The sequence below is a fragment of the Benincasa hispida genome, chromosome 9 (assembly GCF_009727055.1).
Source record: "Benincasa hispida cultivar B227 chromosome 9, ASM972705v1, whole genome shotgun sequence".
Lineage (NCBI taxonomy): Eukaryota > Viridiplantae > Streptophyta > Magnoliopsida > Cucurbitales > Cucurbitaceae > Benincasa > Benincasa hispida.
Window position 1 is genome coordinate 79,641,913 of NC_052357.1, and position 15,776 is coordinate 79,657,688.

A 15,776-nucleotide genomic window follows, 5' to 3' on the forward strand; every position below is an offset into this window, starting at 1 on the left:
GTAAAAACAGATCTTGCATGGAGCGACATAAGAGGGTGATCTCTATACGCCTGTCTCTTATACACATCTAGATGTGTATAAGAGACAGCATTAAAAGTAAGTGAGAATATTTTAACGGTCTAAACTATATACTATACCATTAATGATCTTGAATTTGTTCAATTTCTTTTTATTCAATTGTGTTAATTTATCTAAAGAGTTTAGATGAAACATCTTATCTTTTTATACCTAAATATATGTTTCTTTTTATATATATTTTATTTATTTGATAAAACAAGATTCAACAAATCTCCTGGATGCTAACACAGTTGAATATTACTCATTTTGGCATATATCTTTTATACTGAATATAAATGTTGATATGTATTAATTTAATATACCTAGTTTGTATATTAATAAAGGAATCAATAACATTGACATAATTAAAAAATCAAATTTAATAAATCACGTCAACAATTTTATATACAATTCATAGGTCAAAACACAAGCGGAAAACATTATCTTTCAGAATTATTCATACAAAACATACTAATATAATAATAGTATTCCTGCCTGTCACGCGGGTGACCCGGGTTCGATCCCCGGCAACGGCGTTTTTTATCTTTTCTTTCCTATTTTTATTAAGGAAACGACGTCGTTACAGAACTGGCTTCCGTTTTGTATTGAATTCGCAGGTTCGAAACCTGCATGGCCATTACTTTTTTCCCTTCGATTTATTTACAATTGCTTAATTTCTATTCTCTATTCTCTAATTTTTTTTTTTTTTTAAAAAAACCTTCAATCGGCGGTCTTAACTTTAAGCCGCCCTTCACCACCGGCGGCATCTTCTTCTTCTTCCCAAATCGACATTTCAGGTTTGCTCATGTTTTCCAGTTTTTCATCCATCGATTTCTTTGTGTGTTCCTTCTGCAATTATAAAATCAACTTAGTAGAATACAACAATGGCGATTCTCGTTGTTCCCTTTAAGGGTTAGGGACCGACTATTGTCATTTATTAATAATCTTCCCAACCCGACTTAAAAAATTCATTCAACCCATGCTTTGACTACTTCTTGCTCTTCCGTTTCAGTGCCTCTCTCGGGAAGAGGGAGCTGGAATCATGATCTTGTAGAACGCCATTTACGAGTCCAGTTACTGGCTATGGCTACAGAAATGGAGGCTTCTCTATCAGGGGACTCAGGTCCCAGCTCAGAAGCAGGTCCCTCCCATTCCCACCCGCCCGGACCTCACCGCTTTCCTCTTGCCGCTCAGCCGGAGATTATGCGAGCAGCAGAAAAGGACGATCAGTACGCCTCGTTTGTCTATGATGCTTGTCGCGACGCTTTCCGCCACCTCTTTGGTCTGTTACGCACACTCTAGCTCTCGCCAGTTCAACCTTTACCTCCGTTGTTTCCTTTCCAATTTGATTGTTAAGTTTTCTCGGTAATTGGATATCAAAATCGAAATTGAAACTTCTGCTTTCTATTTGTTGTTTAGCTTAGCCAATTATTAATTATGTGTTTTCGGATTCTCGGTTATCTTTTGTTTATTCTACTTTCTAATTGATAACCTTTTTTTTTTTTTTTTTGGGTTGTTGTTGTAGTAGAGATAAGTTAGGTGTAGTTTCTTTGGAATTAAGGACTGGCATTTAGTTTAATAGTGTGAAGTAATATATATTAATTTTTTATGCATAGTTAAGTTCTATGTTATAAATTAAGGACGAGTTTAGTTTGGTTTTAATTTGTTTTACCTTTGTTTTCTCTTCATTATAGGCGCTCGGCTTGCCGTGGCATATCAGAGTGAGGTAAGTTCTAGATTTGTTTCCTTTCAATTTCTGTAGTATTGTATTTTCGAAAGTTAGCTTTGAAGGGTAAGACTTACTACTATCAACAGTAGTTACAATTATAAGATATATTTGGTGGTGAGTGATGCTGAAACAATGGAAAAGGAACTGGTGTTAGTTGTAGAGCACATTCAGTTTCTATGTTTGAAGAATTATCGAGGTCCTTCAGACCTGGTTGTTTTCCTTATTTCATTTTACTGCAGAAGAGTTCAGGAAATTTTGGGAATTTTTCTTGCTCCTGCATTACGATAAAATAACTTTATCGGCAATTTTAAAAGGATGTTGAAATCCCTATTTCCTTTTTCCTTTGCAGACAAAGCTTCTAGGACAGATGTTGTATTATGTGTTAACAACTGGCTCGGGACAGCAAACACTTGGTGAAGAGTATTGTGATATCAATCAGGTGGATAAAGTTTTGACTCCTATAATTATGCATGGGTATTTGGTATAGCTTATCTCAAGCAAATTACAACTAGGATGTATATGTATATTTTAATAACATTTTTTCTGCATAGAGTTTCTGACTAAATTGTAGCTAACGATTTTATTTTATATCGATTTAAGTAAATTTACTACTTACCGGGTTTTTATATACATATATATTTGTTTTTTTGAATTATTTTTCTAGGTTTCTGGACCTTATGGACTTCCTCCAAATCCAGCAAGACGTGCTCTTTTCATTGTATACCAGACAGCAGTCCCGTATATTGCTGAAAGAATTAGGTTCATTACCTACCACAAATATCCCTGATTTTCCGTTGTAACTTGTAACTATGTTTGCCTTTAGTGATCTCTGATGCCGCAAGGTCCACTTGATGTACTTACAATAATTTTTTGCTTTTCAGCTCTAGAGTAGCTTCTCGTGGCATCATGCTTGCTGATTCACTGTCTGACGAGTTCTATGGAGAAAATGCATCAGGAGATGCATCTTCTCAGTCTTTAGTAACCATGGAATTTCAACCTTCTTCAACCCCAGGGTCTGCTTCTTACGTAATGAGATTGAGGGCAAAAATTAATCGATTATGGCTGCAGACAGTTCGATGCTGGCCTTCGGTACACTTTTCATCATATGTTGCTCATGGAGTCTGTAAATTTGAAGCTAGTATCTATTCGTTTCGATATTTTGGGGTTGTTGAAATTAATGTAGGATATGACAATTTAGTGTTTTTGTCAGTTTTGAGTTATATTCCGAAATATTTATTTGGATAGTATGTTAACTATATCATTGTTTATTTCTTGTTCTTTAGAATTAATTCTAGGAATGAAATCAAAGAATTTAAAGTTCATTGTTTAGATCTGGTTTATTTCCTTGACTTGACTTGCCTTTTCTTTTCTTTACTTGTTTGTCCCCTCACATCTTTTTATTTTAATTATAATAGTCTTATAATGCCTCACAGGTTTTGCCTCTAGTTCGTGAATTTTTGCAATTGGCTCTTCGTACAAACCTCATGTTTTTCTATTTTGAAGGTGATTCCTAGTTGTAGAGATTCAGATACTATTATTGATGTTCATGTAAACAGTTTTGAGGATTTTTTTGGGGCTAATATTGGAATTTTAATTTGCAGGATTGTATTATCATATATCCAAACGAGCTGCAGGCATTCGCTATGTGTTCATTGGAAAGCCATCTAATCAAAGACCCAGGTTTTGAACACAAACTGACTCATGCTTTCAAATTTATGTTTCTGAATTTCATTCGGAGTTTTCTTGAGTAGCAGTCTGTTATTATCTTGAGTTTGTTCACTAAAACTAGTTTTCTATCCCCAAAAAAAAGAGTTCATAGTAATTCTGAGATATTTGAGTCCAAATATTATGTTTAGATCTTAATTCTCTCTCATTTTTCTCCTTTCACCTTCTTTTAGCTGACAATGTTTGTTTGTTGCCCTTCCCTGCACTGGTGCTGATACGAAAACCTAGTGAATTGAAATTACAAACCCTTTTGCATGAAAGCCCCTAATTCTCAATCACTAAAACAACCTAATCGATTCGAATTCAATCCTAAGGATTGGGTTAGACATGGACCTCCCTAAGATCAAATATCGACAAAATACAAATTCCTTGGCCCAAGATTCGAACGCTCCACAAGATAGGATGATCAATCCCACTTGAATGTTCTTGACATGCAACTCAATGCATGAATTGCAAAATTGAAGCTCTTTTGGCTAAACTTGAAAGAAGCACAATGGCCAAAACTCAATTCATCATAAAACTCAAATGATTAGGACAACCTATAGGCAAGTCTTTAATAGACTCCCAAACAAACCCCTAATGGCCCATCATAGTTTGTTGAAATTAGGGTTTTTTACTCTAGGGGCATTTTTGTCTTTATACTTGTACCCTAGGGTTTCCCTTTTTTCTATTTAAACTGGTGGTCACTGTGTATTCTGTGTATCAGTCATATAATAAAATTCCTTCTTCCCGTGGTTTTTTCTCCCTGATTAGGGTTTTCCACGTAAACTTTGCGTGTGCTATTTTTCTTTCTCTACTTTGTATTTTTCATCATGGTATCAGAGCATGGAGACGAAACCCTGACCGCTATTGAGGAAAACCCAATAGGAGAATCCCAAACCAATAGCCCAAATATAACTAGTGTTATCCAAAACGCCATTGACAGATATTTTCAATCTATTCTTCCCCATCTTCAGCGTGACGATCATCCAACCCGCTCCGACCAGTCGATCTGAGCCGACCAGCCAGCAGACCTTCCAACTGCTTCGTTCGAAGTCGGGACGACCAACCGACTCGACCTACAGATCGGCGATCAGACCCAGCCGCCGAAGCCCATCGCGGCAGTCGCAGTCAGCGCGGCCCAACCCTCGCAACCCAACCGTAGCCAATCGACCCGCCCTTCAGCCGCAAAACAGTCGACCCGTCTGATCTTCCCCCCTCAGTCGCAGAACAGTCGCCTTCAGTCGAGCCCTCAAATCGACGGAAACTTTTTTGGGTTTTCTCAGCCACAACCAAACAAGGGAGCCACGATCGAAGGGATCAGCCGCTATGTGTTTTACCAGCCGATTCAGCCGAGAATAGATCAGATCAGTGGCTTTCGGGATTCTATACTTCAACCGGATATGAGCAATAGGTTGGGGTAGTCTTCGTCGGTCATGGGTGAGTTTGGAGGGGGAGAATCATCATCTTACTACCAAGACCAAGGGAGTATAATCCAAGGTCAGTTTACTCAGTTGCAGTTGCAGATTAAACAACAGAACGAGATGTTCCAGCAGCAGATAACTGCTATTGGGGAAGCCCTGGGATCGACATCCAATGTCCAACTAGATCTAAACCAAAATCAACCAATCTATCCTGGAAATTCGGTAACTTCGTTCCCTACTTCTCAAATTTATGTTATGGAGCTATAGACAACTCTTCTAGTAAAAAGTTGAATGGCGATATTTATTTCTCTTGGTCCCAATCCATTAAAATGACCCTTGAGGGTTGTCACAAATTTGGGTATCTGATAGGTGAAATACCAAAACGAAGGACGGGTGACCCCCAAGAACGAATTTGGAAAGGAGAGGATTCCTTGTTGAGATCGATTCTAATTGGAAGTATGGAACCTCAGGTTGGAAAACCTTTATTATATGTAGCCACAGCTTGTGATATTTGGGAGACAGTCCAAAAACTCTACTCCAGGAGACAGAATGCCTCTCGTTTATATACCCTACGTAAGCAAGTCCATGAGTGCAAACAAGGGACAATGGATGTTACAACTTACTTTAATAAACTCTCTCCTGTGGCAAGAGATGAATTTGTGCCGTGAAATGATTTGGAACTATTCATGTGAAGAATTTTACATTATCAGTCTGAGGAAACCGACCGCGTGTATGACTTTCTTGCCGGACTAAACTCTAAATTTGATGCTAGTCGTATATTGGGGACTGGGCCTATACCATCCTTAATGGAAGTCTGTTCTGAAGTTCGCCTAGAGGAAGATAGGTTGAGGGCCATGAACAATACACTTGTGACACCAACAAATTCCGCTGCTTTCAAAACATCAGGCCCTGTCCATGATAAACAGAACAGTAAGCCGACCCCAGTGTGTGAACATTGCAAGAAACCCTGACACACGAAAGATCAGTGCTGGAAGCTCCATGGTCGTCCGCCGAATGGTAAGAAACGACAGTCAAGTCGGGCACTAGTAGGTGAATCAGTAACTGGAGATACACAGCCTCAGAATCAGGAAACCACTCAGAGCACTTCCATTACAGTTGGAGTAAGTGCAATCGCCCAATCAGGTAATTTCCACTCCTTTCGCCTTGTGAGTATAACTGGTAATAAATAATGGATATTAAATTCAGGGGCCATAGACCACTTGACTGGTTCCTCCGATCAATTTCTCTCTTATCAACCTAGTGCTGGAAATGAAAGGATCAGGATTACCGATGGGTCCTTTGCCCCCGTTGCTGGAAAAGGACGGGTGTCGCCCTTTGTGGGCTTAATCCTCCCAGATGTGTTGCATGTGCCAAAAGTTTCTTACAATCTTTTATATATTAGTAAAAGTACGAGAGATTTGAAATGTCGTGTTATCTTCTCACCTGATGCTGATGTTTTTCAGGATTTGAACTCGGGGATGACGATTGGCACTGCCCGACATGACAGGGGACTCTATTTCCTCACTGAAGAAGCCTCATTTAGGATATGTTATAGGGCTAGTTTGTTTTCATCTCATTTTTCGGTTTTTGAAACTGACTATATGTTATGGCACTATCGCCTGGGTCATCTTAATTTTCAATATATGACTTATTTTTTTCCTCATTTTTTTCATAATATTAATATTTCTAAGTTAAAATGCGATGTATGTGTCCAAACCAAACAACCTCGTGTTTCTTTCAAGTCTCAGCCTTATAAGCCTTCTAAACCATTCACTTTATTCCATAGCGATGTCTGGGGTCTGTCACCTGTTACTACCATCACTAGGAAGCGTTGGTTTGTAACCTTCATTGACGATCATACTAGGCTAACCTGGGTTTTCCTTCTGACAGACAAATCTGAAGTTACATCGGTCTTTCAACAATTCTACAATTCTATAGAAACCTAGTTCAATGCCAAAATCGCTATTCTCCAGAGTGATAATGGTCGGGAATACCTTAATAATTCCTTAAGAGAGTTCCTAATCTCAAAAGGAATAGTCCATCAGAGTTCCTGTGCGTACAACCCTCAATAAAATGAAGTGGCCGAACGGAAAAACCGTCACCTAGTCGAAGTTGCTCGATCCCTTATGTTGTCAACTTCCCTTCTTATTTATGGGGTGATGCTATCTTGACAGCAGCCCATCTAATAAATTGAATGCCGTCCCAGGCTTTAAAATTCCAAACCCCCTTAGATTCCTTCAAAGAGTCCTACCCAAATACTCGACTTCTTTCTGATGTACCCCTCTGAGTTTTTGGTTGTGTTGTGTTTGTCTATACTCATGGCCCTAACCGAACCAAGTTTACCCCTAGGGCTCAGAAATGTGTCTTTGTGGGGTCCCACTTCATCAGTGTGGGTACAAGTGTTATCATCCCTCTTCAAGAAAATACTTTGTCTCCATGGATGTGACATTCTTTGAAGATCATTCATTCTTTCCCAATGACTCTTTAGGGGGAAAATACTAGTGAAGAAACCAATTGGGGTCCGAGTCTATCTGTCTTGCCTGAACCCATCCTTGATATCAGTACCAATGAATCCATTCTCCCGAAAGTCCCATGGATCACATACTATAGGAGGAATCTCAGGAAGGAAATAGCGCCGCCTGTTATTTCTCCGGCTCCAGTCCATGAGTCAGAACGGAGATCAGTTCCAGGTACTAATAGTCCTATCCTTGATCATGATAATAAATGTGATAAAATTGATGCTTGTGTTGAAAATGTTGAGAGCAACAACAGGGAAGACAATGACAGCAAAGATGTAATCGAGGTAGAAAATGATGATTGTTTGTTCCAGCAAAGAATGTTATTGAACCTGGAAAAGAAATGTCTCCCACTCCTGCTTTCAACACCGTTGAAAGTGGGAAAATGACAGAACATGAGACGTTTGAGCAGGAGGGTGAGTGCAGTATGAAGTCCGAAGAAAGTAAAGACAGAGATGCATCCCTTGACCTCCCGATTGTCCTAAGGAAAGGTACCAGATCATGTACAAAATATNAGTATGAAGTCCGAAGAAAGTAAAGACAGAGATGCATCCCTTGACCTCCCGATTGTCCTAAGGAAAGGTACCAGATCATGTACAAAATATCCACTGCAGAGTTACTTGTCCTACAACAACCCGTCTCCTGAGTTCAAGGCTCTCACTACAAATCTAGACACAGTGGTGATACCAAACAGTATACACACAGTAGTAGAAAGCCCTGAATGGAAAGCCGCAGTCATGGAAGAAATGGGGGCTCTCGAGAAAAATCATACGTGGGCCCAAGTCACTCTTTCAAATGGTCATAAAGCAGTCAGATGTAAATGGGTGTTTACAATAAAGTATAGGCCCGATGGAACAGTTGATAGATACAAGGCCAGATTAGTTGCCAGGGGCTTTACTTAGACTTTCGGGGTTGATTATTCTGAGGCTTTTTCACCAGTCGCAAAGCTAAACATAGTATGGGTTCTGCTTTCAGTTGTGTTAATAAAGATTGGTCCATTCACCAGCTTGATGTGAAGAATGCCTTTCTCAACGGAGAGTTGGAGGAAGAAGTCTACTTGAGTCCTCTCCTAGGATTCGAGAAATAGTTTAACCACCGGGTTTGCAGACTAAGGAAGTCCTTGTATGGGTTAAAACAGTCCCCAAGGGCTTGGTTTGGTAGGTTTACTACGTTTGTAAAGTCACAAGGGTATAGTTAGGGTCATTTAGATCATACTCTCTTCATTAAAAGGTCAGTGTCCTGGAAGATTGCAATTTTGATTGTTTATGTTGCTGACATTGTCATTTCAGGAGATGATACCTCAGAGGTTGACTGATTAAAGGCGAAGATGGCTGAGGATTTGAAATCAAGGACCTTGGAAGACTAAGGTACTTCCTTGGAATGGAAGTAGCTCGATCGAAAGAAGGGATTTCAATTTTATACTCTGGACTTGTTTAAGGAAACAGGTATGACAGGTTGCAAACTAGTTGACACTCCTATAGAAGCGAATGCAAAGTTAAGTGATATGAGTGAAGATGTTCCAGTTAGCAAAGAAAGATATCAGCGGCTTATTGGAAAATTAATATATCTCTCCCATACTAGGCTCGACATTTTATATACTGTGAGTATGGTAAGTCAGTTTATGCAGTCTCCATACGAAGAACATACGAGGGCAGTGGAACGCATTTTTATATATCTGAAAACTTCTCCAGGGAAAGGCTTGATGTTCAGGAAAACTGAAAGGCGATGCATCGAGGCATACACAAATGTAGATTGGGCAGGGTCTGTAGTAGATAGAAAGTCGACATCAGGGTATTGTACCTTTGTGTGGGGTAACCTTGTTACATGGAGGAGCAAAAAAACAAGGTGTTGTTGCCAGAAGTAGTGCCGAGGCTGAGTATAGGGTCATGAGCCTGGGAATCTGTGAAGAAATTTGGCTTGAAAAAGTTTTAAGAGACCTTGACCAAGATCATACTGGTCCAGTGACACTTTATTGTGATAACAAAGCCGCAATAAGCATAGCAAATAACCCAGTTTAACATGATAGAACAAAGCATGTGGAGATTGATCGGCATTTCATCAAGGAAAGACTTGATAGTGGCAACATTTGTGTTCCTTATATTCCTTCCAACCAACAAATTGCAGATGTCCTAACAAAGGGACTGCCCAGACAGTTGTTTGACTCGTGTGTGAGCAAGTTGGGTCTTATTGACATTTACGCCCCAACTTGAGGGAGAGTGTTGAAATTAGGGTTTTTTACTCTAGAGGCATTTTTGTCTTTATACTTGTACCCTGGGGTTTCTCTTTTTCTATTTAAACTGGCAGTCAACTGTGTATTCTGTGTATCAGTCATATAATAAAAATTTCTTCTTCCCGTGGTTTTTTCTTCCTGATTAGGGTTTTCCACGTAAACCTTGCATGTGCTATTTTTCTTTCTCTACTCTGTATTTTTCCTCCTAATTCATAACAAAATTACAAAAATACCCCTACTTTATATGTCATAAAATGGATAAAATTGGAAAAATACTAAAATTACATCAAAATTATTAAATAAAACATAAATAACAATTTGATGCCCAGTACAGTTCATATCAGTTGCTTTGCTCTTCTTCATTAACTTTTCCATCTCTCCCCTTATTCATGACTTGTCATGTTTGTTACTTGTTTCAAAATGCAATTTGCGTTTAGCATCAAATATTTAAAATATGGATATGCATATGTCAGAAGCATTCACTTTCTCCCAATTGATTTTGACTTAGATACCAAATACTTGGAGTGTTTTTACTGATTCAACTTTGCATCATCGCTGCCGAAGGCTTAAGACGTAGTAGTTTATCATCTGTCTCCAGTTCAATCAACCCGACATCGTTTGGAGCAAATCCTAGTTCATCAGGTACCAGGCTCTTGACGTTATACAATTTATTATTGAAATATTCGTATGTTAATTTTCCATGGCACTATCTTGCTTATATTCTTTTGTCCCCTCTGTATGTGGGGATGGGTCACTGGAGAAATTCATGGTAGATGTCATATAATCTGGTTGGGGCTGAGCCTCGAGAGTAGTAGTATCTTATCAGGGTGGAGCTATAAAATTATATAAAGAGGGGCAAGAATGAAATTGGGAGATTAGAAGGAAAACTTTAAATTCTCGATCTTTTTAAAAAACATCACTAGCAGAGTGTAGCACCATATTGGCCATGGAGCCTCCACACTTCTGAATCGATCCATGGATCTCCAACCAACCATTGTCCATGCGTTACACCCAGCTATATAGATTAGTTCTAGACGAGAATCTGCCACTGCCAAAGATACTTGGATTGCAAGTTGGGGCTTTTGGAACCTCAATTTGGTGAGGCATTTGAAAGATGATGAGGCTTTGGAATGGGCTGAGATCAAAGCATGGTTTTGGGCCCAATCATTATCACTCAACTGGAAGATGCTTGGAAATGCCCTCTCAATCCTGATGGACACTTCTTCACCAAATCTCTCTTAGGCGTTATGGGTGATGGAACAAGTTTTTTGGAGTCTATTCTGGCTATAGGCATATGGAAAGACAAATTCCTCAAGAAGATCAAACATTCCTTTGGGAATTGGCTCACAAGGCCATAAACATTAAAGATGCCCTCCAAAAGCGTATGCCAAATATGGCCTTATCTCCTAGATAGTGTATAATGTGCAGGACTAATGATGAATCTCGTAACCACCTTTTTCTCCTTTGCACATTTGCCCGAAACTGATGGAGTAAACTTTGTGGAGCTTTCAAATGGACTTTGGTGCTTCCAAGAGATGTTACTACACACCTTAGCTCCATTCTCTTGGGTCACTCTTTCAAGAATGTCAAAGTTCTTTTGTGGCTCCATATAAGTTGTGCTTTCCTTAGCCACATTGTCCAATCAACCTATCTACTTTTTCTCTTTATCGAGCTCCCGGCAAAATAATTGATGGCATTGAAAGGAGGTTTAGAAATTTCTTGTGGTCCGGTCATAGAGAGAGCAAGCTTTCCCATTTTGAAGTGTAGCAAGCTTTCCCATATATTGAAGTGGAACAAATTGAAGAAACCCTTGGATGAAGGAGGGTTGGGGATCACAGACAATAAACAGCAAAACAAGGCTCTCATTGCAAAATGGATTTGGCATTTTCATTTAGAGAAAGAGGCTCTGTGGAGGATACTGATCAGAGCCAAGTATGGTTCGCAATATTATGACCTTATGGCAACTGAATATAAACACACTTTCGCTAGAAGTCCGTGGAAGTATGGTCTGCTACAAAAAGATCTTGTTTATGGGTATATTCACTGTGTCATCGGGAATGGATCATCTACAGGTTTTTGGCATGATTCTTGGATTGCAGACTACACTTTTTAACAGAAATTTCCCAAGCTCTTTCGGCTGGCGGGCTCGAAAAATGCTTCTATTGAGGAGGTTTGGAGTGCCGATCAATGCAATTAGTCCCTAAATTTTAGGAGACACCTCCAAGATGATGAGATCTTGGAATGGGCAGAATTTTCCCATCTCCTTCCTAATCTGAACCTCACTGACCGAAGGGACAAATGGAGAAGGAAGCTTGATTCTAATGGCTTCAATACAAAGTCTTTAAATACTTTCCTCTCCTCCAATAGACACACATTAGCGGCTGTTTTGTAACAAAAAACTTTGGAGTTGCCCCTGTCCAAAAAGAGTGAAATTCCTCATTTGGGAAATCTCAAATTCCTGTCTCAACACTATGGACAGGTTACAAACACTATGGACAGGTTATGAAAACGTTGGCCGTGGATCAACCAATCTCCCTTTTGGTGCAACCTTTGCCAATTCAACAATGAAACTATCCAACATGTCTTCTTTGATTGCCCCACATCTAGAGGGATTTGATCAGAATCTTTTTACGCCTTCAACTGGTCATTTGCTTGCCCAAATGATACTCAGAATTGGCTTCACTTATTGATTTGTTGGACACCTTTCAAAGCTGACAAAGAACATTTGTGGTATTGCATTATTTGTGATATAGGATGAAAGGACTTAAAGAATCTTCCAGGATAAGAACAAGACAACTAAGGACATTATTGATACTATCATTCATGATGCTTTTTTTTTTGTTTTTATATTGGCTATACATAGTCATAATTTTTCTTTTCTTACTTTTATTGGAAATACCTTTTGTATATCCTTCTATTGGGCTCCTTATGTACCTTTAGATATCTTTGGATATTTCATTCAATCAATGAAATTGTTTCTTATTAAAAAAAGGTTAAGCTGTGCTTTCCTTTAGGGTTTATGGAAGGAAAGAAACCAAAGAGTCTTCATGGACAAGAATCATCTGTTTGAGACATTTTTTACATTATCATTTATTATGCTATTTCCTGGTGTAAAAATTCTCATTTTTTTGCTTCATACTCATATGCTTCCTCTTAGGAGTGCAAACAAAATCCCACATTAGTTATGGAAGGGAATGATCATGGATATATAAGTAAGGACAATTATTTCTATTGATATCAGGCCTTTTGGGTAGTTCTAAAAGCAAGGCCATGAGGGTTTATGCCCAAAGTAGATAGTACCATTGTGGAGATATGTGGAGCTTCGTTTTTCTTATCAATTAGTTGATGGAAATAATACTATATCAATTCAAAATTAAGCTATCCAATTTAGACAATATATATTATCTAATGATCCCAAATCAGATTCGAATTCCAATATACAGCAAAATAAACAAACAATAGATAAAATAATTTAAGCTTCAAACAAGAAAACAATCCTAAATCGAGTTTAAGGGAAGAGAGATGACACCAATTTATACTAGTTCACCCAGTGGGTTACATCCAGTTCTCTGCTACCGTTGCAGGTTCCACAAAAGATGAATGAGAGAAGAACCCAAGAATTTACAATGCTCAAAGAATAATTTCTCTCCATTTTCTCTCTAATATAAATTACTCATGAACCACTCTTACAATAACATTCAAACTCTTCAATTGAAGAAAAAACAAACACACAAATATCACCTAAAAACACCTCAAAGGCTTGAGGTTTTCATCTTCTGCAACAAATAACACTCACGGCAGAGAAAACTTGCGCCTTCTGCTATTTTTCTTTTACTTACTGTGTTCTGCCAAAAGAAAAACCACCCACGAAAACAACCCACACAGCAGTTATTCATCTTTTACAGTTATTATGTATTGGGTCTTTGCCGATTTGGGCTCCAATTTTCTTAACTCTTCCCTTATAAACATCTGGAGATGCTTATTGTAATACCATGGATTGTACAACCATTTTTTGAATTTCATACATCAATGTTCATTCATTTCGTTTAGATTAGAATAACAAATGCATGAATATATTTGATCCAAGTTAAATTGTTCCTGTCTCCATTCCTATATTATTATTATTCGACTCGTTTTTCCCCCCAAACTTGTAATAATTTCATGGACATGGGTATTTAATTCTGTCTACTTATGATAGGTCGTGGTCTGCCTGTCTTAAATGAGGAAGGTAATTTAATATCGGTCGACGGTGACTCTGGAAACTGGGTCTCTGATCCTTCACACTCTGAGGTACTATGATTCAATTGCGCTGACATGGATATTCAATTTTTCTTCATTTTGCAGTACTTTGTACATAGAAAAACAGAGGGGATGAGAAATAAGTTACCGAAAAATAAAAGGTTAAATTAGAGTGAATCATTATGGGAAATAAATGCACGTCGAGATGCAAGGAGTACTGGAGTAGTGGAAGATAATGGGATTTATGGCAATAGTAAAAGTGTCTAATAGGTCTCCGAACATTTAAATTTATGTCTAATACCTTCTTAAACTTCAGAAAGTTTCTAATAAATCTAGAAACAATTGCTTTATTGTCTAAAAGTCACGAGTAATTTTGTGTCTAATAGATCATTGACATATTTATCATTTTAAAAATTTAAACTAATATGCTAAAGACCTATTAAACACAAAATGAAAAGTTGAAGGGTCTATTTGACATATTTAAAGTTCGGAAATTTTAGGAATATAATAGTTACATTTTAAAGTTGATCAAACCAACCTATTTCGTTTCAGATTAAAACTGAGTAGTTTGTATAGTTGAAACTCATACAAAAAGAAAAGAGAATATATTGAAAAGATATGCTGCTTTATTTTGCAGTCTAATACAGGCAGTGGAATAAGCAAATGCACCCTGTGTCTAAGTAATCGCCAACACCCAACTGCCACAACTTGTGGCCATGTATTCTGCTGGTACTTTCTCTTTCACCCTCACTAATTCCTTTTATTTATTTATTTATAAATAATAATAAAATATACAAAATTGATAATATGAACAGGAACTGCATCATGGAATGGTGCAATGAAAAACCTGAATGCCCACTCTGCAGAACTCCCATTAATCATTCAAGCTTAGTATGTCTATATCATTCAGATTTCTAATGGATGGATCGGATCTCAATTACCTTCCATTGTGATCGCATTAGAAAGCTAAGCTTCCCTTTAAATGATAACTTTATTCTTTATTCTCTTCTTCTAAATTACAAAATAAAAAAAAAAAATATATTTCACAAATGTAGTTTTTAGAGAGAGAATATTATAAATACCTAGATATTCCCCCGTTGTTTGTATCTTTTCCCATCTTAGGTCATGTTTACTCAACTTTAATAGAAAGTGGTGTAATCGTAATGAAATTTCATTGATGGATTAATCGTAATAAGTCTAAACCGCAAAACATAATTGGATTGTTTTTTATCTCGTTTATTTAGAATTATGAATTTGTTAAATTTATTTTTATTGTTATCGTTATTGTTACTATTATTGCTAGACATAATATGTCATATGTATAGTTATTGTTATTGTTATCGTTATTGTTACTACTAGGTCTAGTGCTAGGAGAAACGGTCATAGTAACAAAAACAATAAATATGACAAATTCATAATTTTAATATTGTAGTGGTAACGATATCTGTAACGGTAATATTAACACTAACGATAACAGTTGGTGGGTCCCACGTAAATTTCAAACGCAATTACATTTAATATCCTCAATTCCTCAATCTGATTGCGTTTTTAGATTATAAAATTCGAAGTGAATTTAACATTTCATTATTATTATGGATGATAGGTAAACAACAACAAACGTAAATAAATGGGACATACTTTTCATAAAGATAATTGGTTTACTACATTTACGGGTAGATAAACACTTAGGAAATGTAGGTGATATAATAAATGCGCATATTAAATATATACTAAATAAATAATAGTACGAAACATGTTTAGACTTACATTTCATTTAAGGCCAATGGACGGTATATATAAAATATGTAACACAAAAGAAATAATAGTGTGAAACACGTTTGGACTTGTATATTTCATTTCATTTAATGAGGCAGGAG

General features: G+C 37.5%; 1 protein-coding gene and 1 long non-coding RNA gene across 2 annotated transcripts; both read left to right on the plus strand.

Moving 5' to 3' along the window:
• The first annotated feature begins 691 nt into the window (after positions 1-691).
• On the plus strand, positions 692-15,127 carry LOC120086397 (peroxisome biogenesis factor 10). Its single transcript, XM_039043028.1, has 12 exons — positions 692-854; positions 1,070-1,339; positions 1,752-1,783; positions 2,136-2,225; positions 2,451-2,545; positions 2,668-2,875; positions 3,220-3,289; positions 3,388-3,466; positions 10,169-10,302; positions 13,859-13,950; positions 14,537-14,628; positions 14,715-15,127. The coding sequence occupies exons 2-12, from the start codon at positions 1,141-1,143 to the stop codon at positions 14,815-14,817; spliced, it is 1,194 nt and encodes a 397-aa protein (XP_038898956.1). The 5' UTR covers positions 692-854; positions 1,070-1,140; the 3' UTR covers positions 14,818-15,127.
• LOC120086398 lies at positions 7,952-9,790 on the plus strand. Its single transcript, XR_005484201.1, has 2 exons — positions 7,952-8,587; positions 8,720-9,790. It is a non-coding gene; the product is annotated as an uncharacterized LOC120086398 (long non-coding RNA).
• Positions 15,128-15,776: the final 649 nt, after the last annotated feature.